Genomic DNA, 26110 nt, shown 5'->3' on the forward strand with positions numbered 1-26110 from the left:
GTGTGTACAAGATTCTCAGTCGAGGTGTTCTTTATAGTGAAAATAGTTCATCTCTACTTAAGGCCCCGTTCAGACTGCAAAACGCAGACCGCAACGCATGCGGACCGCAACGCGTACGAACGCACGCCATCCGCGTTCGTATGCGTTCCGTGGCTGATCCTATCACTGAAAAGTGAATGGGACAGCCATGCGTTTTTACAAAAAATGCGTGCAGCATGCGTTCCCGGACCGCACAGGTCCGGAACGCATGCAGTGTGAACATCAGACATTGCACTCTATGCAATGTCTGATGTCGTGCGTGTCGGCTACCTGCACGCGTTTCCAAAACGCGGCTGGAAACGCGTGCAGTGTGAACGGGGCCTAATACATACAGTACTTGCCAGTTGTAAGCTGATACTGTAAATATTTGCAGACACATTTTAAAATGGGTGGAAGTGTTCTGTAACAGCAGTAGTTTCTCACATATGAAAATGTTTTTAAAATCTCTGTCCTTTGAAGGCATAGCTTTAGAAATATGGGCGCATTTGCCAGAGGTAGCCACCATCTGCATTAAGCTTTATGCCGCTACACATTATGCTGGCCTGCTGGTGTCACTCGCTGTAGCACAGCTGACGCTGGTTTGTTTTCTTTCACTGTAGACTATGTAGATAGAAGAACTCCTGTGTGCTGTCAGTTACATTTTATCTGAAGTTCTGTAAAAGGAGTTTTTTTGTTGGGATTAATTTCTGTCATACAATAGAAAAGGCCATTTTTGATCAGTTTTGTTAACTTTTCCTTTAATTATCATGGAATTCCAACAGTTAAAGTTCTTTTTTTTCCAGCTTCTGCTTTACTTAAGTTCAGCCAAGCACAGACACACTTACCATAAATAGGAAATACAGATTGTAATAAATGTTTTCCCCAAGTTGTCAGTTATTGCAATTACATTTTGGAAACCTTTATTCCCTTATTTGTATTCTACTTTGAATATGTAAAAGAAGATATGCTCTTTGTTTCCTGAGCCTAAAACAGACTATCCGAGCCTCATAACCCTGCTGTTTTACTGTAATCTACAGTATGTTTACAATCAGAGCTCACACTTAAAAAGTGTGTACTGCATTTACATCTGTCAGTCATGGCAAGTCCATATAATTCCCATGGCCTTATGCTGGACACACACTGGGAAACTGAATTGGCAGATATTTATTGGATTAAATATGTGGCTTACCGAGGATAATTTACACTGAAGATTCACAAAGTCCATCTAAATTCCGCAACAAAATGTAGGAGCTTCAGTTTTGGGCTTTCTGCCTTACATTCAGACAACAATTGCTTACTTTCTTTAACCTACACAAATTGTATGTTAGGTCCCTGCATGTATTGTGTTATTTTAATCCCTTTTCTGGGATAGGTCATACTAAAAAGTAAATCCTGCAGTCTACTTCTCGCCTGCAGGAAATGTTTTGTATTCTACTTGGTTGATAGCCCTCTCCTTACTTGTGCTTATTAGGCATGGCCCTGCCTAGGAGACCTCATGGAGAAGCATGTGATCAGTTTGATCTGCTGATAGATTTGTAAGGCTCTGAGTTGTTGGTCATGATCATGCATTAAAGAGACACTGAAGTCTTGTAAAAAACATCTTTTTATTTAAAAATATGTTTAACATGATTTTCCTAACTAAACCGCCGTATCCCCGCGGCTGTAATCTATCGAAATTCCCCCCCCCCCCCCCCGTAACTCCCCTGCAAAATCCACGACTTTCTTGGTTGTGGATTTTGCTGCCCTGTGCACTTCCGTGTGAGGCAGAGCTATGAGCCGCAGCTCTGCCTCTACACGCATCTGTCTGCGCGTATCTCCACCTCTTCCATCGCCCCTCTCAGTGAAGAAAGACTGAGAGGGACGGGGAGAGGTGGTGATCCGGGCTGACAGACGTGCTGAGCTTATAGCTCTGCCTCTCATGGAAGCGCTTCCCGGATTGCCCCTCCAGGGAGTTAGGGGGGATTTAGATAGATTACAGCGGTGGGGATGCAGCGGTTTAGTTAGGACAATCCTGTTAAACACATTTTTAAAATAACAAGATGGTTTTTACGAGACTTCAGAGTCTCTTTAATCGGAGAAGTCATCACAGCAAATTAGAACCTTAAAAATCTATCAGCTGATCAAACTGATCACATACTTCTCTGAGAGTTCTCCTAGGCAGGGTCATCCTTAGTGCTTATACCCATATATTTATAACTTCATTTGGCAACATCCAAAATATTACTGAAAAGAGAAATTTGGCAAAGGTGGGGGTAAGGGATCTGGGTTTTAATGCCATTAGGGAGTTTGTTTCTCACTTCCTATTAAAGTTAAAAATATGTTTTTATTAGTAGAGTGGTTAAGGAGAATAGTTGTGGTATTCGAATTATGGTTCCTATATTCGGAAACCCAAATCGTTCTAAACACCGCACTTCAGCACCCAATCTAGTCGCAGGGTCATGGTGCTGCAGTTTAAGGCAATGTTCCCGTTATCAAATGCGGATGGCCGTGCGATCGGAACGCAACACGTATGAATGCACGCCATCTGCGTTTGCATGCATTACGTGGCTGATCCCATTCACTATCCTGTGTTTTTTGTTTAAAAAAAAAGTGTACAGCATACATTCGCGGACGGCACTGGTCCTGAACGCATGCAGTGTGAACATCAGACAGTACACTCTATGCACTTCTGATGTCGCGCGTTTCTGCCTCCCGCACGTGTTGCCGAAACACGGACGGCAATGCGTGCAATGTGAACGGGGCCTTAGTAACAGATTCACATGACTTTGATGCTTCCCCGTCCAGACTGGAAACACATAAAGCTCAGTGTTAACTGCAAGTGAGTAAACTCCTTGCACCCCTGTCCACTGCTTCGGGTGCTGAAATTTGTTGTAAGGCAACATTTGTATTGGAATGTTGGATGCTGAATTCAAACACCAATTGTAGGTTTTTTTATTACTTAATGCATCGCCCACCAGGGAGATTTCCCCTCTCAATTTTTCCATGGTAAGATTAGAGGTGGGGAAAAGACATTAAAACTTCCCTTGCGGTGTTAAAAAATAAAATAAAATGGTTGCTGTTGTAATTTATCGTTTTTTTATATCACTTGCAGAAAAAAATGTTTATGAATATTGAAATGCTATTATCTTAGTTCAAATCCACCCAGCACACCATTTCAATGGTGGCTTCAACTAAATTAAATGATCTTCTAGTTGTACAGTCAGTTTACAGACTTGTTCACTTCAGCAGCTGCTGTTACATTTGAAGAGCATACATTCGTTTTTTTCATATATTTAATCCCCATATACAGTTTAGCCATTACAGATTTGACTTTAGATTGTATATTACAATTGATTTGATTTATTTATTTTACAGCAACTGAATCATCCAAATGTAATTAAATACTATGCTTCCTTCATTGAAGACAATGAGCTAAATATAGTCCTGGAACTGGCTGATGCTGGGGACCTTTCTAGGATGATTAAGGTATCTGGTCAATAATTAATTTAAATTGTAATTTAAATTATGCACTATTTAATTCATTTAATGTAGTAGGAACTTAACTGGACTGCAAAGTTTCAGGAATATTTTCAACTATATGTGTGCTTTAAAAATTTGCTTTTACATATCGACTTCCATTTTTGAGCCCAGTCTAAAGATGAAATTACATGGTTAAGATAACCCAGGTCATACGTTTACTAATGCTTGGTAATATGAGCGATTTACATGCATATATTTCAAAAGCCCTTTGTTTTTATCAAATAGAACCTGTTTGAGCAAGAAAATGAAATAACAGGAGCAGTAAGCCACAATAGTATATAGCCAAGTCATGAGGGTTAGTTTTAGGTGATAAGGTAGCAGGGGGTACGTTCGTGTTAGACATGCAGATTAACCTAATTGGAAATGTAACAAAATACATTTATTATGAGATGTATGACTTTACAATTATTGCGTACCTTTTGTATGCTTATTTTAAATTTAAATTTTCTGTTAGTACTTATGTTTTAATGTGTTGAAAATAAAAATGTCTATTCTTTTAAACTAAAACAATTGACCTATAAATCAAATGACTGAGTGTATAGATGTGTTGACACATTATCACCTTGAAAGACAATTCTTAACTGACCAGAAGTAACAATAGTACCAATTTAAAGCAAGTAGGGAAGGTCAATGAGGTGTAAGTAGTTCTGAGTTGATAAAGGATTATTCAAATACAGTAGATGCAGTTTGAGAATGGGCCAGTGAATGCTATCTTGCATCTCATTGTCATCAGGTTCTTACCAAAAAGCATGAATAAACATGGGTAGGTAGGCGGGGGGGGCAGGTGCATAAAGCCAGTAACTCGTTTTCTTAAAGAAACCATACGCTTGTCTGGTATTATAGTGTTAGTGTGAGACATCAATATGTAATGAGAACAAGAGTGACAGGAAAAAAGGTTGAGAGAATGTCTTCAGAAAAACACATGTACGTTATGCTTTTGTTATGCTTTAACTACTCTGCGACCGCTCCACGCCGATAGCCCCAGGACGGCCTGACGCCAATTGGCATCAAGTCCTCGGGCTCTGTTTTGCAGGAGATCGCACTCAGGCTGCGCGAGCATCTCCTGCTTGGGGGGGGGGAGGGAGCCCCGCCTTTAGTCTCCGAGCTGCGATTGCCGCTCGGGAGACTGTTAGACGGTGAAACAGCAGTGCTGTACTGTGTCCCCCTGGGGCACTAGAGAGCGATTGGCTCTCATATGCAGAAGCCTATGTCAGCCGCTCGCCAGGATTGGCCAGCTGGGGGGAGGGAGGGTTTTGTAAAAAAAAAAAAAAAAAAAAAGAAAAGAAAACCGAAAAAGTAAAAAAAAGACAGCGTAAAAAAAGACACAAAAACACACAAATATTTATTTAAAAATAAACAAACAACCGGGGAGGCGATCAGACCCCACCAACAGAGAGCTCTGTTGATGGGGGGAAAAGGGGGGGGATCACTCGTGTGCTGTGTTGTGCGGCCCTGCAGCTTGGCCTTAAAGCTGCAGTGACCATTTTAGTAAAAATTAGCCTGGTCTTTAGGGGGGTTTACCACTGTGGTCCTCAAGTGGTTTAAATAAAATAATCTTTCTCCAAAATTCTAGTCATGAGAAAATTTAAGAATGTATTGTTTTTATTGGCGTTTGTTCTATTTTGGTTTTTATTGTCTTGTTTACATGTTTTCACTGTTTTCAGCATTTTAAGAAACAGAAGCGGCTGATCCCTGAGAGGACGGTTTGGAAGTATTTTGTGCAGCTTTGCAGTGCCTTAGAACATATGCATTCCCGCCGTGTCATGCACAGAGGTAACTACTAGTCTTCCTTCACTGAGAGGGGCGGGGGAGAGGCGGCGCTGGGAGGCAGGGCTGCAGCCGTTAGCCCTTGCCTCCAGGAAGAGAAATTCAGCGACCAAGTATGCGACCAACTTTTGCGGGGGGTGGGTTGGGGGTGAAGGGACCCCCGTTAAGCCGTGGGATAGCGGCGTTTTAGCAGGGGCACACGTGCCCCTGCTATATATGAGAGCTGAAGCGAGATTTAGTCTCGCTTCAGTGTCTCTTTAAATCAAACATTCTGGTAACTGAGGAATCGGTATATTCCCATATTTTGTACATTTTGGTAATAGTTTCCTGAAAATGGGCTTTGTCTGCATCCTCCTCATAGTTTGTGAAAGTTTAAAAATTCCAGAGTGGTTCTCCTTTATTGCTGCTCTCAAAAAAGCTTAATACACTTCATGCCAGATAGTTAAAATACAATTTATGGGAAATCTATCTACCAAAAGATGTAATAGTTCTGTCTGAACAATGTGAATGGCTAAACATATCAATGCTCATCAGTAGCCAGTATGAATGCACTTTTATACCTGTATAATACTAGAAGATCCTCTAGTGAATCATGTTCCCACATTGAGCTGTACACCAAAAAATTTTAATAGGCGGGTAGCCTTTTCATGTTGATGTTCATCATTATAAGCAGCAAAATAAAGATGTTACGCTGCCTTCCTGTCCAGAGGAACCCACTGATGACATTTTTATATCAAACTTGTCAGTTTAAGCTGAGCTGTAGCAATAACCCACGGTACACCCACAATGAAATTAGCATGGGGCCCCCTCCTTGGATCCAGTGATGCTTAGCTCAGGAGCCAGAGGTATACAGCAAAGTGTGTGGTTGTAAGGAAGATCAGAAGAGATTCAAAGCAGCATTGGAGCAGGTAACTATTAAACTGCACCACTAGGCTATTCTGCAGAAGGGGAGAGGAGTGAGTCCCCCACAGTTGCTATAGTTATGCCACTTAGTTTGAGACTGTTAAATAAATGTTAAACCTTAATAAACAACGACTTAGACTATGGCCTCAATTCACTAACCTTAAGAGCTGTTTTACAGTTATCACCGTGGTGATAAAAATGTGATAACTGTAAAACAGCTCAGAAGAGTTATTAAAGACAGGAGTTAAGGTTAGTGAATTGAGGCCATTGTTTTAGATTTTGGCCCTTTTCATGATTGAGATTGACACCCCTGATCTATATAGTTGTTCACAGACAAACCGTTAATAAATGGTTTTATGATTCTGATTCACGGTACAATCCAGATTGCATGTCTACGAACAGCAGAGGGCAAAGCCTGGGGTCTGGTCTATTCCAGCTGGATACAACTTTTATTCTGGTATGACATTGTGATCGCTATGGTCCTGCCGAGTATACTCCTAGTTTATATATTATATGAAGCTGGCATAACCAGAAGAGTTATTGAACGTCTCAGTAAGGGCACACACTATTCATGTCTGGTATTAATGGTAGGCAAGCAGTAGAAGGCAGCACCCAACCATCCAGATGCGACGTGCTTTGGTTGTTGTCCCTCTGCCTCCAGGAACAGCAAGTAGAATTTCCAAGAGAAGAGACCCAGCACCATCTTCAAATGTATTTCAAGCTCTTTATTTTTATAGCATCAAAAACATGAAAAAGGGCAAGTCTATGCGATGTTTCGAGAGGAGCCTCCTCTCTTTATCAAGCCGACAAGCCCTCTGAATACATACAACTTCAATCAGCTTTAAATAGTGGTTACTCCACTAGGGAGCCAATCAGAATGGTCTGGACGCCCTGTCGCCAACCAATCAGGTTAAGTTCCTAAATGTAAACCCTCCCATCCAGTGGAGGACCTGATGGGGAGCTGCATCTATTGTTATGCTCCAATCACTTTAAAAAGACTGCTGGAGCGCCGACCACTGAGTGCAGAGCATGTCATATAACTGACGCATGCGTAAATCCGCAATAGAAATATGCATGCGTCTATAATGCAATGCGTAGAAACGTACGCGTAAAAATCAGGAAGCATTAATCCTATACCGGTAACACGTAAAATATACATTTTGAAGGCTAAAATGGACATGTCCCGTCCCCCTAATTGGTTCAATGAAAAGGATGCAGATTAAACAACAAAATAAGAAAAATTTTGAAAAAATTACAAAAAAGAAAAGTCCTTTCACTGTCTGGAGGCCGCCCCAAGCGGCGGCCAGACACTGAACACCAAAAAAATAAAGATGCTTGCCCACCCTCCCAGTTACAATGGTCCGCTATAACGGCGGCCAGTCTGGGCTGGCAAGAGCACCAAAATACTATTTCCTTCCCGACTGACGTCCACAAACTTTTTGATTAATGGTTATTACACATGTGACTCTGCATATGTTGTATATCTTATACGTTGCCCTTGTGAACTGATTTATGTGGGAATGACAACACAGATGCTCAAAATGTGCATCTCGGCACATAAGTCCGCTATCCGCTTGGGCACAATGGAACAAGCTGTTGCTAGCCGTTTTTCTGCCTGTCGCCATAATGTCAGCCACTTGAGGGTCCAAGTGATTGACTCTGTCCCCCTCCCACCAAGGGGGAGCGGGGGGGTTGACAGGGTCAAGTTATTATTGAGATGAGCTATTTTGGATTAGGAAGTTAGATGCCCTTGGTCCTGGGGGTCTCAATCGTGAGTGCGAGTTGGGTCCATGTATTTAAGGATAGATTTCTTGTTGAAAATTATTTGGTCTGGACGCCTGGAGCCTACTTTTAGGCTGATTCTGTTTGTTGTTTCCATTCTTTCCCGACCGGCCGCCACATATTGGTGGCCACCGGTTGGGAGGATAGGGATTTTTGGTTGTGTGGTCGGCCCGGATTTGCCGCCGTTATATGTGGCCGCCTGTCTGGGCGGGTCAAGAAGTATTTTTGTATTTTTGAGGTTTTTACTTTTTACCTGTTTCTTTCCCTACTGGCCGCCAGGTTTTTGTGGACGCTAGTCGGGAAGGAATTGGTATTTTGGTGCTCTTGCCAGCCCAGACTGACCGCCGTTATAGCAGACGCCAGTCTGGGAGGGTGGGCAATACTTTTTATTTTATTGGTGATCATTGTCTGGCTGCCTCTTTGGGTGGCCGCCAGACAGCGAAAGGATTTTTTCTATTTTTGTCATTTTTTTTTCAACATTTTTCTTGATATTTTGTTGTTTAATCTGCATCCTTTTCATTGAACCAATTAGGGGGACGGGACATGTCAATGTTTGGCCTTTAAAATGTATATTTTACGTGTTACCGGTATAGGCAATGTGGTTTGAGATATAGAAATGTCATATTTTTGGGGATTTAAGGTTAACTCCCAAAATAAGATAATGCCCCAACCTCCGGCCCAGGGGTTGGCCCTGAGTTCCGCCATCAAGTGCTGGATCCTACATAACAGGCTAAAATATAACCCTTAAACATGAACTTGCTGGAATTTCTTGCGATCCCTCTTCTCCTCCTCCGCCTTCCATCTTTTCGTCCCAAGGGCGCCCTGTGTTTGTGGGTGAGCTGCCTCTATCCTGCTGTTGGTCTGGTCCTCCCCCTGCAGCTGTAGTTCCACACTGAGATGCTAATTTTTGATATGGATCTCTTCTTTGAGACTTTTTACATGAATTACTTTTGAGTTGGTGTTACACTCATCATTTTGGACATCTGGCTATATTTGGCCAGGTTGTTTGATGTCCAATGGGTTATTAGACTATCTGGCTATCAGCTCACAGTACCTTTTTGAATAACTTAAATATATACATAATAAAAATGTTTTCTTCCCCCCTTTTTTTGTGAATACGATCTCTCTTAAATGTTTGTTCTATTTGTGTGTGTGCGTGTTGCCTGCTCTGCCCCCATGGTGTTAGCCCCTTACCGATCTATATGTCTGTGCTTTTTGTTCGGTATGGGGATCAGCTTCACATGTTTTATCTTTGTCTTTTTCCCCGTGGAGCTCTCTTTTTTTGATTGGTTGCGGCTTCCTCCTGGGGGCGGATGACGCACACGCTAGCCTGATTGGTTGGCCGCGTGTTGCGTATTTAGGTAAGGCAAGGATGCTAGCTCAGCCACGCCTCCCTTTGAAAAAGCCAGAAGAGACGGCGAAACATGTTAGGGCGGTCGGCGTGGCTCTGACACCCTGGGTGCTGCCTGTATCAGCCCCCCGCCGCTCCCCACTGATTGCGGCCTATCACCGTCGGTTGTTTCCGCTCCTGTTGGATCCCGTCAAGCTGCCGCTTTGCACTTCTGGGACCGGATACTCCGCTGTGGTAATTGATACAGCCGCATGCTGCTGGACGCGGCTGCATGGTTGGCTGGTCTGACATTGTGTCCATTCAAGCGTTAATATACTGACAAGTGGATCCATCTGCCCAGACGTGTTTCATCTCCTTATACATGTCCTCCCCTAGCCGTGAGCTCCGGCGGTGGGTTGTAGGACTGTACTGAACTGTACTGAATTGAACCCGGTCACTCCAGGAGCTGGTACAGTATGGTTTTCACTGTTGATGCATGAACAATATGGTCTTCTATGGGCATGATCTGGCCTATTGAACTAAATGCAATTTATGTTGCATTGCTTCTTTGCGGCGGCTGCAGCTTACTAACCGCTAATCCTCAGCTGGACTAATCCATATTGCCTCCTATGGTTTGCTTAGTATATTCATCAATATTTTTGGGATCCCTGATCACATTAGGTGATCCTAGTCAGGAATGGATGATTGTGGATGTGTGCGGTGGGTGAGTGCTGATTTACCGGCAGTACTGTACGGGTGCATTTTTGTTTTTTTAATTGTGTGCCTATTTGAATTTTTTGATTAATAAAGATATTTTCTATTTTTATAAATTCTATTGTGGCAATTTTCTGCACATGCCCTCCAAACCCCCAGTTCCCTTGAATTTTACGTCATAACTCCCAAAATAAGATAATGCCCCAACCTCCGGCCCAGGGGTTGGCCCTGAGTTCTGCCATCGAGTGCTGGATCCTACATAACAGGCTAAAATGTAACCCTTAAACATGAACTTGCTGGAATTTCTTTGTTATACTGAAAATGACTGCATTATGAAAGCTTCACAGTCTTTTAGACGCCATGGGTATACATATTGGCCTCAATTCACTAAGATCATGCTGGAGATTATAAGGCAAGAGAAAACATACCTCCACACAGTGAGAGTTATGTTATCTCTCCATTCCTTAAGTTACCTCCTCTGTAGCGAAGGTACCTCCTCTGTAGCGAAGGTACCTCCTCTGTAGCGAAGGTACCTCCTCTGTAGCGAAGGTACCTCCTCTGTAGCGAAGGTACCTCCTCTGTAGCGAAGGTACCTCCTCTGTAGCGAAGGTACCTCCTCTGTAGCGAAGGTACCTCCTCTGTAGCGAAGGTACCTCCTCTGTAGCGAAGGTACCTCCTCTGTAGCGAAGGTACCTCCTCTGTAGCGAAGGTACCTCCTCTGTAGCGAAGGTACCTCCTCTGTAGCGAAGGTACCTCCTCTGTAGCGAAGGTACCTCCTCTGTAGCGAAGGTACCTCCTCTGTAGCGAAGGTACCTCCTCTGTAGCGAAGGTACCTCCTCTGTAGCGAAGGTACCTCCTCTGTAGCGAAGGTACCTCCTCTGTAGCGAAGGTACCTCCTCTGTAGCGAAGGTACCTCCTCTGTAGCGAAGGTACCTCCTCTGTAGCGAAGGTACCTCCTCTGTAGCGAAGGTACCTCCTCTGTAGCGAAGGTACCTCCTCTGTAGCGAAGGTACCTCCTCTGTAGCGAAGGTACCTCCTCTGTAGCGAAGGTACCTCCTCTGTAGCGAAGGTACCTCCTCTGTAGCTATTTTAAGGAATGAAGAGTTAACTTTAGGTTTGCTTGAGATAAAATGTTTCCTGAATACTACATTCCTTATCACCATGGTGATAACTCTAGAAGCTTTATTAAAGACAGGAGATAAGCTTAGTGAATTGAGGCCAATGTCCATGCCCATATCTGTAGAGGAGACATTGGCCTCAATTCACTAAGCTTATCTCCTGTCTTTAATAACGTTTCTAGAGTTATCACCATGGTGATGAGGCATGTAGTATTCTGGAAACATTTTACCTCAGACAAACCTAAAGTTAACTCTTCTGTCTGTAAGTTAACTCTTCAATCCTTAAAATAACTCCAGAATTCTAGACAGGCTGTTAATTAACTGCGTGTGAAAATTAACTACGGAGGCGGTAACTTAACTACGGAGGCGGTAACTTAACTACGGAGGCGGTAACTTAACTACGGAGGCGGTAACTTTACGGAGGCGGTAACTTAACTACGGAGGCGGTAACTTAACTACGGAGGCGGTAACTTAACTACGGAGGCGGTAACTTAACGACGGAGGCGGTAACTTAACGACGGAGGCGGTAACTTAACGACGGAGGCGGTAACTTAACGACGGAGGCGGTAACTTAACGACGGAGGCGGTAACTTAACGACGGAGGCGGTAACTTAACGACGGAGGCGGTAACTTAACGACGGAGGCGGTAACTTAACGACGGAGGCGGTAACTTAACGACGGAGGCGGTAACTTAACGACGGAGGCGGTAACTTAACGACGGAGGCGGTAACTTAACGACGGAGGCGGTAACTTAACGACGGAGGCGGTAACTTAACGACGGAGGCGGTAACTTAACGACGGAGGCGGTAACTTAACGACGGAGGCGGTAACTTAACGACGGAGGCGGTAACTTAACGACGGAGGCGGTAACTTAACGACGGAGGCGGTAACTTAACGACGGAGGCGGTAACTTAACGACGGAGGCGGTAACTTAACGACGGAGGCGGTAACTTAACGACAGAGGCGGTAACTTAACGACAGAGGCGGTAACTTAACGACAGAGGCGGTAACTTAACGACAGAGGCGGTAACTTAAGGACTGAAGAGATAAGATAACTCTCTCACTGTGTGGTGGCAAGTTATCTCTTGCCTTATTATCTTCAGCATGATCTTAGTGAATTGAGGCCACTGGCACTGGCCTCAATTCACTAAGATCATGCTGGAGATAAGGCAAGAGAAAACTTACCACCACACAGTGAGAGAGTTATCTTATCTCTTCATTCCTTAAGTAACCTCCTCTGTAGTTGTTAACCTCCCTGGCGGTAAGCCCGAGCTGAGCTCGGGCTATGCCGCGCAGGGAGATATCTCAGCCCCTGGTGGGGCGATTTTCACCATGTAAAGTGCTGTGCGCGCAGCTAGCACTTTGCTAGCTGCGCGCACAGCTTGATCGCCGCTGCTCTGCGGCGATCGCCCGCACGCAGCGGCAGAAGAGGGCCCCCCCCCCCGCCAGAGCCCTGCGCTGCCCGGACCGATGAGTTCCGGGCAGCGCTATGGGCTGGATCGAGTGCGCCTGACGTCAGGACGTCGGCTGACGTCATGCCGATCGTCGCCATGGCGACAGGAGAAGCCAAACAGGGGAACGCGTTATATACCCGCTCCCCTGTTTGCTATTGTTGCCGGCGGCAATCGGACTAGAGGGCCACATGTGCCCTCTAGTGGTGTTTCATGTAACTACCACTCTGGTAGCTTTACATGAAACAAAAAAAAAAAAAAAAATTAAAAAATTTTTTTTTGACCATTTGAAAAAAAAAATTAACCGCCAGGGAGGTTAACTCCTCTGTAGTTATTTTCACACGCAGTTAATTAACAGCCTGTCTAGAATTTTATAGTTATTTTAAAGGGGCACTATGGCGAAAAATTGTAAAATTTAAAATATGTGCAACCATATGCAAATAAGAAGTAGAGTTTTTTTCCAGAGTAAAATGAGCCATAAATTACTTTTCTCGTATGTTGATGTTACTTGCAGTAGGTAGTAGAAATCTTAAAGCCTTGCTGAGAATCCCCTATGAAGAGATGGACCAGTCCAAAACCTGTCACTTTTTAGATTTCTACTACCTACTGTAAGTGACAGCAACATAGGAGAAAAGTAATTTATGGCTCATTTTACTCTGGAAAAAATGTACTTCTTATTTGTATATTTTCGCACATATTTTAAATTTTAAAATTTTTCACCGTAGTGCCCCTTCAACCACTTTACCCCCGCGCGTACGTATTTCTCCGCCCCTTTTTCCATCCTTTAAAAACCAGGGACGGAGAAACACGTACTTTCCGCGTTCCCGACGCTGCCCGCGCTCCCGCTCGTAAACACGCCGCCCGCCGCTAGTAAACACGCCGCCGCCCGCTCGCCCAGAGATCAATGAACGGGAAAATCCATTCCCGTTCGTTGATCTAAGCCCCGCAATGATCAGCTGCTCTCCTATGGGCAGCGCGATCATTGTGAGAAAAAACTCACGTGTCCAGCCTCCTTATTCTTCCTCCAAGCTTCCGGAAGGAAGCTTGGAGGTCGCATTAAAACAAAAAGTTACTGTGGCCATCTTGTGGCCAAATAGTAAACTACACCCTACACATTTTTCACATACAAATAAATGACTTTTACACATAAAATTAACTCATTACCTCCCACACTCCCCATTTTTTTTTTTTGTAATTAAAAAAAAATTAAAAAATTTACAATTAAAAAAAATACATAAATAGTTACCTTAGGGACTGAACATTTCAAATATTTATGTCAAGAGGGTATAACACTGTTACTTTATAAACTATGGGCTTGTAATTAGGGATGGACGCAAAACTGAAAAAAATGCACCTTTATTTCCAAATAAAATATTGGCGCCAAACATTGTGATAGGGACATAATTTAAATGGTTTTATAACCGGGACAAAAGGGCAAATACGTTTCATGGGTTTTAATTACAGTAGCATGCATTATTTAAAAACTATAATGGCCGAAAACTGAAAAATAATTATTTTTTTCCCCACATTTTTCCTATTTTCCCATTAAAACACATTTAGAAAAAAATAATTCTTGGCATAATGTCCCACCTAAAGAAAGCCTAATTGGTGGCGAAAAAAACAAGATATAGTTCATTTCATTGCGATAAGTAATAATAAAGTTATAGACGAATGAATGGAAGGAGCGCTGAAAGGTGAAAATTGCTCTGGTGCTCAGGGGGTAAAACCCCTCAGTGGTGAAGTGGTTAAGGACTGAAACGTTAACTTAAAGACAGAAGAGTTAACTTTAGGTTTGCCTGAGGTAAAATGTTTCATGAATACTACATGTCTTATCACCATGGTGACAACTCTAGAAATGTTATTAAAGACAGGAGATAAGCTTAGTGAATTTAGGCCATTGACAGCATCCTGTTGCAAAAAGAGTTAATATACAGTATGTGTTCAAGCGGGGTGTTTTGTCCCTCTGGAACTTAAAGGACAACTGCAATGGGAGGGATATGGAGGCGTCCTATTTATTTCCTTTGAAACAATACCAAATGCCTGCAAGCCCTGCTGATGTTTTTGGCTGCAATAGTGTCTGAATCACACCAGAAAGCACGCAGCTAATCTTGTCAGATCTGCCAATAATGTCAGAAACTCCTAATCTGCTGCATTCTTGTTCAGAGTTTATGGCTAAAAGTATTAGAGGTAGAGGATCAGCAAGACAGCGAGTGAACTATTATTGCTTAACTAGTTCGCTGCCCGGGTACAGTATATCTACACCCCTTTTAACTTAATTTCCCTGCCTGGATATATGCACCCCCACCTTTACCGCCGCTGTCCGCGCGCTCGTGAACGCCATCGCCCGGAGATCAATGAACGGGAATACTGTTCCCGTTCGTTGATCTAAAGGTGCGTAGACACGTCAGATAAAAGTCTTTGGAAAATGAAAGATCACAGACCAATTTTACCCCCCTTTCATGTAGTATGAGAGCCATACTCTACACAGTCTACACAGGAGCTGAACTCCCCATCAGATAAAAATCTTTGCAAGATGCTGCACACAAAGATGCTGTACACATTCAAAAGATCAGTATCTGCAAAAGATCTGTTCCTGCAAAAGATCCATTCCTGCAAAATGCATTCATAGTCTGATATCTGCAGATCCCATACACACCTTGTTTAATGGACATTCATCTGCAGATCAGCCAATTATCTGCCGATCTGAAGATCCAACCTGGTGGATCTGATCTACAGATAATTGTCCGTTAAACAAGGTGTGTATGAGGTCTGCAGATATCATAGACTATGAATGCGTTTTGCAGGAACGGATCTTTTGCAGGAACAGATCTTTTGCAGATACTGATCTGTTGCATGTGTACAGCGGTCTTTGTGTGCAGCATCTTGCAAAGATTTTTATCTGATGGGGAGTTCAGCTCCATAGAATAGACTGTGTAGAGTATGGCTCCCATACTACATGAAAGGGGGTAAAATTGGTCTATGATCTTTCATTTTCCAAAGACTTTTATCTGACGTGTGTACCCACCTTAAGTCCCCGCAGCAATGATCGGCTGCTTCCATTAGAAGCTGCGTGATCATTGTGAAAAAAGTATTTCCCATACTCGCTACACTTCCTGTAAGCTTACTTGCTACGCTTACAGGACCATTCACAAAAATGTACTGTGGCCATCTTGTTGTGGCCAAATAGTAAAACTACAGTCAAAAGCATTTTTATATACAAATACATGTTTTTACATTTTAAATTAACCCCTTAATTCCCACACTCCCCAATTGCCTAATTGTTACCTTTTTTTTTTTTTTTTGTAAAAAAACAACAACAAAAAAACAGTTACCTTAGGGACTGGAGGGTATAACACTGTTACTTTATAAATGATGGGCTTGTAATTAGGGATGGACGCAAAACTGAAAAAAATGCACCTTTATTTCCAAATAAAATATTGGCGCCAAACATTGTGATAGGGTCATAAATTTAAATGGTGTAATAACCGGTACAAATGGGTAAATAAAATACATGGATTTTGATTACGGTAGCATGCATTATTTAAAAACTATAAAGGCAGAAAACAGAAAAATATTTTATTTTTTATTTTTTCCTATTTTCCCATTAAAACACATCTACAATAAAATAATTCTTGGCATAATGCCCCACCTAAAGGAAGCCTAATTGGTTATAGGCGAATGAATGGAAGGAGTGCTGAAAGGTGAAAATTGCTCGGATGCTGAAGGGGTAAAACCCCTCAGTTGTGAAGTGGTTAAAAGAAAATAAATCTGGAAGTTTCCATATTCCTCTCATAACCGTTGCCCTTTAATTTTTTTTTTCATGAGCCTCATTTGCAGGAGACTCAAAGGGGAAGTGGGGTAGTTTCATCACCATTCCCAGGTATAGATCTGCACTTTGAAACTATTTCTTTTAGTGTTGTTTTGTTGTGATTTGGGAGGCCTGATGCTTAACTTCACCTCTTTGACTGGATGTGAAGTCTCAGACAGGAAAATAGATTTTATTTTCCCTGAAGAAATCATGAAATGCTTGTAAGTAGCAGAATTGCCTCCAGACCATGCAACCACTTCTACATCTAGATGTTGAAAAACCTGACTTCTCTGAAAGAAGGTGTGCCAGTGTAACAACTGCGCAAATATATCCTATCTTGGATTACAGCATCCAAATTAAAATATGCCTCTACTTGTTTCTTCTCTGTTTGCTTTACTAGAAGTTGAGCTTCATTGGATGTGCAAATAAAGCCCTTTGATTAAAAAAAGGACCACAGACAATAATAAACTTTGTGCATACCAATGCCTAGGTCAGTTACCGGTTCAATCTGGTTTAGAAAATGCCCTTACACACAGTGGATGAAAAAACACAGTGGATGAAAAAAACCTTTTTTACTTGCAATGAAAAAAGTTTCAAAATAAAAATAATTGAATTTAACCATCCTGGCGGTCAATTAAAACCACCAGGAGCCAGTATTTTTTTTTTTTTTTTTTAATCATGTAGCTAGCCTAGCGCTAGCTACATGACAGCCGCTGAGCTGCGGCATCCTCCTACCGCCTCCGGCGATCAGGCCCATCAGGAAATCCCGTTCTAAACGGGATTTCCATTAGGGCTTCCCCCGTTACCATGGTGACGGGGCGGGATGACTTCATTGACGTCGTGACGTCAAAGGGAGTCCCGATCCACCATTTTGAGTGAACACTATCCCTAAAATAGCTATTTTAGGTTGTCTGGGCTTGATACATTTAAGCATCAAGCAACAGTTTGCGAGTCAGATTCTGAACAGGTTCAAGATAAGACGCACTTCAAAGTTTAGGATTGCAGCAAGCCACGGAACTATTGGTGGTCTTTATAGTCCAGGTAAATGTGGTTCCAGAGGTTATGGAAATGGGGAGCCACCGATCAATTCTTGGTGCGGAATCAAAATGGGAAGTTCAGACTGTAAATTTAAAAGACCTGAATATTTTCCTGATTGACATGAAATTCAAAATAATTACTGACCTTATCCATGCTCATGATTTTGCAAGATTCCTTTGTACAGTACTATTAATTTGTCTCTAATATGTGTATTACCACATTCCAACGAATTTTCATTATTGGAGAAGCAGTGTGGATTCCAGGGGGACTTGCTTCACTTCATAGTCTATCCATTTGTTCTCACTGCAAAACAAAAATATTCACAAAGGCAGTGATCGAGGCATTTGCTTTCTACAGCCAGAAATTGAAAATGTTCTTCCCTCATGATGGAAATTTTCTGTTTATAGCCAAGAACAGCTAGACCTAGTAAAGCCATTCAGACTGTTATGGAAACCATGATGAATCGTAGCTGGCTGTTAGATTTTATATAAATCAAAGTTTGTTCCTTCACAGCAGCAGATAATTCTGGAATAGACCTGGTTAATGTGTACCTGTAGTGAGTAAATGTGCCCATGGGGGGTACCTCGGAAAGTGGGAAGCCTGTAGAGCAGGGGTCTCAAACTCGTGGCCCGCGTGCCATTGGCGGCCCTCGATGAAATATTTTGAGGCCCGCGCCGGCAAAAGCTTCCTTATAGTTCGCTTCAGTGCTCCCAAGTAATCCGCCGCATCCCCGCCGCTATACAAGGGCTGCAGAGCCCCCAAATCGTCCGGGGGGCAATCCGCCGGCATTTCCTGGAAGGGCCAGAGCTTTTAGCTTCAGCTCTGCCCCTCCTGATGTCAATTGCGGCGCATCGCCACCTCTCCCTGCCCCTCTCTGAAGGAAGAGTGAGAGGGGCGGGTAGAGGCGGCGATGTGCCGCGATTGACGTCAGGAGGAGCAGAGCTGAAGCTGAAATCACTGCCCCTTCCAGGAAATGCCGGCGGATTGCCCCCCGGGCGATTTGGGGGCTCTGCAGCCCTCATTTTGCGGCGGGGACACGGCGGATTACTTGTAATGGGAGCACTGAAGCGAACTATAAGGTAAAATAGGCAAAATAGTTTGCTAATTAAAACTGTTAATGACATTTGAGGACTTTTTTTTGTGAAATCCCTTATGCGGCCCAGCCTCATCCTGACTTTGCCTCCTGCGGCCCCTAGGTAAATTGAGTTTGAGACCCCTGCTATAGAGGCTTTCCTCAGCAAAGGGGATCCAGTGCTGGCTCCCCCAAAAAACTCCTTGGCATGTGCTCTAGCTACTCTCCACTCGGGCTCCGGTGGAAATAGCAGAGCCTGATTGTGCCTGCTGTACCGCAGTAGAGTGGATCTGATGAGACTCAACTATTTTGGCCAGAGGCTGAGCAGAGAGCTGCTAGTGCGCCAGTGAAGGCAGGCCACTGTAAATATTATTGCCACTGTTGGCTCGGAGGTCCCAGCGCTGGAACAAGCTGACTTAGGAGGATGGGGATCATCATTCCCCCTCTTGAGGTAAGCACCTCCCAGGCGTGCATGTAATAATGTATCCTGTTAAAAGGGTGCAAGATATAAATGATTTTCAACTCGGCGTTTAGTAAAATGGGTGCCAGGATATGCCGTAAAATATGGTTAATAATACTGATATTCTACTTCTCTCAATCCCCCCTCCCCCCCCCCCCACTCTCGCACAGAACCCTCTCCTGTTGATGCCTAATCTTAAACTCTTACCCCCCCCCCAACCTTAACCATTTCCTTGCGATTGCCTAACCTTTACACCCCCCCCCCCCCCAGTGGGTGCCTAACCTTAATTCCCCTATTTTGTTTGTGTAGTAATAAATTAGTATATCATCCTTTATGGTTGGCGTTTGAGCCTTATCCCCGCCGCGGAAAGCAGCGGTCCACGAGGAAGCTACTTTAGCGAAACAATTGTCGACCGGACAGGTCTCTGTGGGTGGCATTATCCTATGGAATGGTGATGTATTGCGATTGGATACATTCTACTGTACAGCATTGTCCTTAACATTGCAAACCTTGCCAATAAATGTGGCAGTTCAATATCAGCTGGTGCCCATGTGAGGACATTGTTTTTGTTGACATCCTTTATGGTTGTGACAGAATCAAAAACATTATAATTGAGACAAAATGTTAACAATGTTTTTGATATATAAATGTAAGTGTTTTTTGTTGTTGTTGTTTTTTAAATATAATTTGTAACATAGGTGACAATCGCAGGAAACTGCTCTTTGTGGGGCAAAAAGTTGAAATGTAAACTAATTTTTTTCCTAAAAGCATAGGGAACTGGTTTAGATACAATTACACCATTTTAGAAACAATTATTTGTTAAATTAAGGGTTATTATAATTGATAAAGTTGGTATGGAAATGAAAGGTAAAGATAACAAGCAATATAGTTGTTTTATATTTACGTGGCCCCTTTTTAGGCACCATTATTATTTGCTTTGTGCCCCAGGGACACTTTTGTTCCCTTCAGGTTTACTTTAAAGAGAATCTGTATTGTTAAAATCGCTCAAAAGTAAACATACCAGTGCGTTAGGGGACATCTCCTATTACCATCTGTCACAATTTCGCCGCTCCCCGCCGCATTAAAAGTGGTTAAAAACAGTTTTAAAAAGTTTGTTTGTAAACAAACAAAATGGCCACCAAAACAGGAAGTAGGTTGATGTACAGTATGTCCACACATAGAAAATACATCCTTACACAAGCAGGATGTATACAGCCTTCCTTTTGAATCTCAAGAGATCATTTGTGTGTTTCTTTCCCCCATGCACTGAAGTTTCAGGCTGCTCTTTTCTTCCTGCAAACAGCTTTGCCCTTGTTTGTAATTCCTCAGTATGTGAAAGCCCAGCCAGCTCAGAGGACGATTTATCCAGCTTGTAAAAGATAAGAGAGAGAAGAAAGAAGCTGCTCTAATCCTAAATAACACACAGGCAGTCTGCATAAAGGGGAGTTCATAGCAGAACCACAACACTGAAGAACTTGGCAGCCTTCCAGACACAGGCCGACAAGTCTGACAGGGGAAAGATACATTGATTTATTACAGAGACTGTGTTAGTAGAAAGTGCTGCAGTTAGCCAGAACACATTAGAATAGCTTTTGGAACTTGTAGGATGATAAAAAACAGGATGCAATTTTTGTTACGGAGTCTCTTTAAGCAGATGCTGTTTTCTTTTGCAATAAAAATAGCACAGATGCCACGATACTTCCTCCTTCCAGCTCTGGAAGGAGAAAGCATCAGAGTCATGTGACAAGTAGTGAACTCCCCCTGACCCTGTCCCCTAGAATGGTACTGAAGGGTAGTGGTCTGCATCATTGTGTGTTGCCGAATTAGAACACCAACACTATTTAGGAGCAAGTGTCAGTCAGTACTCCTGATCAACAGGCTTTTCTTCACGTAAAAAAATCATGGAGCAATATCTTTGTCTCAGAGTATTTAAAAAACGATTTTATTTCCTAATACAGAATGTTATTTATTTATTATGTTCTTTTTTGTATATATACTCTGAATACATTTGTTACGTTACCGTATTTGTATTGCTTTTCTGTGTAATTTTCCTGCTTACCTTTTTGCCTTCTTGCTTAGCACAATCCTTGTTTTTCCCTCTTCTAGATATAAAGCCAGCCAATGTGTTTATAACAGCCACAGGCGTGGTGAAGCTGGGAGATTTAGGTTTGGGCCGCTTCTTCAGCTCCAAAACCACAGCTGCACATTCTTTAGGTAAGCTGTCCTGAGAGGCACGGGTACTGAGTGGGTGTTTTACTGCCCTGCCTGATGCCATGTGTCAGCTGTGAAACCCGCAGCCCCCTCCGGAAAACCTTATTAACCTGTGTAGAGGCACACTATTAATTTCACATAGCTTTCAGGAGTTTCCTGTTATGACGACCTCTGACCTTGAAGCCAAGTTTAAAAGAACCCGCTGCCACCATAACCACCGGTTATTTATTTTATGGTTGCGTTGTTAAAATTTAAAGGGGAGAAAAAAATTCAGAGACTAGCCTATGAAGGAAAGACATTTTAATAGCAGTCTAATGAATAAAGAATTACAAGGGCTTCATAAAAAGAAACCCATTTATTTGGTCCCAAAATACGTGACCTTACTAATCAGACAAGTCAATTTTTTTCCTTCTGCTCCTTAATGTCTGTGTCTTTTAGAAAAGGGAAATGCTAGTACACGGGGTTGTGCTTTTATAAGGAAAATTATTACCATATTGTAAGTGGAGTTAATTAAAATGAGCATGAGAGAAAGTGAAAGCTTCATAGATGGGAATCTGTGTTCACAGCCTCTTCTGATGTTTATTACATTGCAAAATCTAGGGGACTCCTTGATGCAAAATGTACGAATTTTAAGATGTGGCTAATTATATTATGCACATATACAGTATACACGAAAAGTTAAAGTGAATCATTTGGATCACAAAAAGTGACCAGAATTACCACGGCAGTTATACATTTTATGTCTCTCATTGGTTTGTGTACCCTGGTATTTTCTGCATCCTAGATGATTTCATATATAGAGAGCCTTGATGTTTCCGACTTGACACTTCTCTGTACCAATAAACCATACAATTTACAGTCTACTGAGGCTTCAGTATTGAGCTGGAAAATGGCTGTGGTGAGGCTTAAAGAAGAACTAGAGTCCGCAAACAAAAAGTGTCTCTTTCCATTGCGATTATTGATCTTTCAAATAGCGAAATACCTGTTATGCCAGGTATTGAACATGGGATATCTGGGGAGCTGTATTTGATGGAAATGTGTACAATTAGCAGAATTTGGCTTCCCAGTGTCTGAAATATACGGACACTTTGCATATGTAAAAGAAAAAGTGGGTGGATACTTAACTACTTCAGGACCAAACACATTTTCACATATCAGCACTGCTCCTATTCATTCGCCAATAACTGTATTACTACTAATCACACCTAAATAATCTATATATTGTTTTTTTTTCAGGACAAATTAGGCTTTTAGGGTGTAATAATCTTGTTTAAAATGCATTGAAAATAAGGTAATTACTAAAGGGAAAAGAAGGGAAAAGCAGAAAAACACTCTATTTCTCCATGTGCATCCATTATAGCTTTACAATTAACAGTGCTAACTAAAAGTTAAACCTACAAATTGTATTTGCTTATTCATCTTGGTTATAACAACATTTAGATACAGTTGTGAAGAATAGAGTGGGGTAGTATGGTGCATGCCGTTTTTTTTTGTTTTTTTTTATCCTGTCAAAAAAGCCATTTTTCAAACCATTTTATACTCGATGACGAGTATCTACGCCCCTGGGAGTTCAAGTGCAGTTTTCGGGGATGTAGATACTTGTCCTGTAGGAGGTCAATCCGTTAGTAATCATAGAAACTGCATCTGTTTGGACTAGTCCATCTTTTTATGGGGGATTCTCAGTATTTATTGTTCACAAAATAATTCCCTGGAAAAGATCTTTCCAAAGATGACAGACTGCCTCCTTACTGGTTTGCAGAGAAACTGCTTTTCAGTAAGGGCTTTTGAAACCCCTGAGAATTACCCATGAAAATATGTACCAGTCCAAAGCTTGTGAGATCTGTCATATTTTTACTACCTACTGTAAGTGACAGCCACCAAGGAAAAGGGTTATTTATATTGCATTGTATTCTGGTTCAAATGTACATCATATATGTATGTATTTACAATTTTTTGTGATAGTCCCTGTGGATCCCATCAAATTGCATAGCTGAAATGTATGCCGGGAGATGTAGTCCATGCATGCTAGAACATCTCTGTACAGCTGAGTTCAGTATATTGGTCAGGAGCCGTTTTCATTGGCTCCCGACCACCTGATCACTGAGCCAATCATAGCAATCAGGAAGTAGGGAAATGAAAAAAAAGGCGCTGGACCTTAGTGTCCAGAGTCTGCAGTACTAAAGTTAATATAACCTAGAAATGTAGAAAAAAAAGTGCTGTAGCAATAAAGTTCACAAAACACGCGTATTACTGCCAAAACTTGTAAATTGCATTATTCATCTGGGCTCCATTCAGTGACATGTTAAGCACATTAAGACTTCTAGTTTTATATTTAATGTTACTTTTTTCTGTTTTTCAGTGGGTACTCCTTACTATATGTCACCGGAAAGGATACATGAAAATGGATATAACTTCAAATCCGATATTTGGTCATTAGGTTGTCTACTGTACGAGGTAAACGTATGTTTAGTTTGGCAGCAAATAGTAGTAGTCTTTCTAGTTTTCTTATTTATAAAAAGGCAACATTTAATTTGAAGCAGTTTTTCATATTCAAGTCTCCTATACTTTTTTAAAGGAAACCGAACTGAAAATAACCTCAACAGATAATTCATTGTGTGTGTATTAGCAATGGTATATACTTTATACTATCTAAGGTTGTATATTTTGAGGACACCTGGAACATGGTAGAAGAAGCAGAGTGTCTGATATGCAAAATCCACATTTTAGGATGTGATCGTGGTGTGATTGGAGAGAGGGAGTCAAAAATCAAGAAACCAAAATCATTTGTAATCGGTGCAATAAGTTTGTGTGCAAAGAGCACAACAAAAGGTTGTGCAACTAATGCCAGCAGTAGTGTCAAGCCTACCGTGATGCAAAATAATTAGGAACTTACACATTAGCCATAGAGCAATATTATTTGGACTGTGCACAGTAATACTTTTTCTGTATCTTGTTCTATGTACAGTAGGCTGTTTAAATGTGTCTAAGACAAATACTCCTCTGTTGATATTTGAATACAAACATGTCTTGTACAATATTCTGACAAACAGTTGTTTTTTCATGTTGGTAATTTTTATACATTTTTTTTTCTGTCAGGATAACTTTTTTTATTTTTTTTTATGGTACATCTTCCAACTTCTTATGTAATCGGTGTAAAAATATAAGCACCCTAGGTTGTCGTTGAAATGTTCAAAGTAATCTGAGTTGGGAGAGGCAGGTATAAAGTACCAGTGAGTACACCGCAGATGCCATTGGGGAATTGGAGGAGATCTGCAGCATAAATGAAGTAAGTCACGTGAGGCACCAAATTGTAACACAGGGACGCAGTTAGACTCATTCACATGAGCAATGAGCTAAATCTTGCAGGCACAACCCTTTGCTTCTAGCTCCATCTGCAGTGAAACGGATGTTGCTGTATGAATGACAGACTACATCTCTGTGGATGAATGAAGCTGTCATTTATGCACAGCATGGGTGATCTCTGGACCAAACATTAGCATCACAGGGATCTATTTCTCTGCATTTTCTGACCTCTGTGTTCTCCCAGGTGGTTTCTGAATGACTTTTCCACTTATGCATAAAGATCGATGTAGTCTGACATTCATTCAGGAATGTCCATTTCATTGCAAGAGAAGCTCAGAACAGGGAGTTGATTCTCCAAGATGCAGTTCTCATAGTGTGTGTGAAATTAGCCTTAGGAGAGCAGTCCAGAGATCAGACATGCATCTAGAGAGCTATTTGGACTAATAAACCATAGGTACAATAGGGTATGCTATACTGGGCCAGTTCATAAGGCAACAGGATAAGGTCAGCAGCAAAATGTTCATCTAAAATTTGAATAGTGAAAAAAAGAGGTGAGCTGCTTAGGCATGTGGATCAATGAGATTAAAATAGTCAGGATACATGAGGCTGCTCAATCATAAATAATATTGATTTATAAAGGGCTATGCTAGCATATTCTCTGGTGCTGTCCAAAGATAAGAAGCAAACATGAGATACAGACAATGGTGTATACCAATGTACAGAATTGGTAATTAAAGTGACAAATGTTTCATGATAAATAAAATGTATAACAAACTGTAAGACACAAAATGATATACAAATTCCAGGACACAAAAGCTCAGCAATGTAACTCAGCCCATTGAGTCTTTAATGGAGACTCTGCTTTCATTGGAAAAAAAATGTTGTAAATGTGCTGAACAAGAAACTAATTTAAAGTTATTAAAAATGATCTTTCATTTCAATTTAGAACCAGAAAGGATTCTTGAAAACTGGCTTTAGGCTCAGATTGCTTTGTTTGCATGCATGATGTCTACACCCTATTAAAGTACAGACTACCTACTATTATCCACCTTGCTGCAATTGCCGCACTAAACAGGAGCTTTTGTTACTTGTTTACTGTGCATACATTTATCTGGGGCTTAGCATACCTGACAGTGTTTTATATTATCTATATTATGCAGCTAGTTCACAGCGATGCACTACAGGGCAGCTATATTAGCATCACCCTCTGTGCCTGTTGCCTAGTTAGCTACGTAAACTAACTAAAATGGCAAACAATTCTTCATCTAGTTATTCCTTTAAAAATACTAGTTAATAGTCATTTGGACATTGTGATATTTATTTTTATTTTTGCAGGATATAACATACTAATATTAACCAATCCAGATTTTCCCTTAATTCATTTTATAGTGAGGTTTTGATTTTGTAAAAAAAAATGTGTCTTTTATGTAGCAACACTGGTCTTAATTTATACACTTCGTGAAATGAAGTCCTTTATTGCATGTGTTATGTTTACATCGGTTTGGACTAACAAAGGTCACAGTGGATGCTGCCAAACTTCCACCATATGTGAATTTGTGGAGAAGCACATTTCTCGGGAATTTAGTTTACATTTCTCACATTTACATTGAGCCTAC

General features: G+C 41.7%; 1 protein-coding gene across 2 annotated transcripts in view; it reads left to right on the top strand.

Moving 5' to 3' along the window:
- The window catches only part of NEK7 (NIMA related kinase 7), a 148308-nt gene that overhangs the window by 69831 nt on the left and 52367 nt on the right, over positions 1-26110 (top strand). For both annotated transcript variants that reach the window (XM_068240074.1, XM_068240075.1), the window contains exons 5-8: positions 3373-3483; positions 5202-5310; positions 21087-21194; positions 23551-23645. In XM_068240074.1, the coding sequence (XP_068096175.1) occupies positions 3373-3483; positions 5202-5310; positions 21087-21194; positions 23551-23645 (423 nt within the window). The remainder of the gene's footprint in view (positions 1-3372; positions 3484-5201; positions 5311-21086; positions 21195-23550; positions 23646-26110) is intronic.

This window comes from Hyperolius riggenbachi, chromosome 6 (assembly GCF_040937935.1).
Source record: "Hyperolius riggenbachi isolate aHypRig1 chromosome 6, aHypRig1.pri, whole genome shotgun sequence".
In the NCBI taxonomy this organism is placed as follows: domain Eukaryota; kingdom Metazoa; phylum Chordata; class Amphibia; order Anura; family Hyperoliidae; genus Hyperolius; species Hyperolius riggenbachi.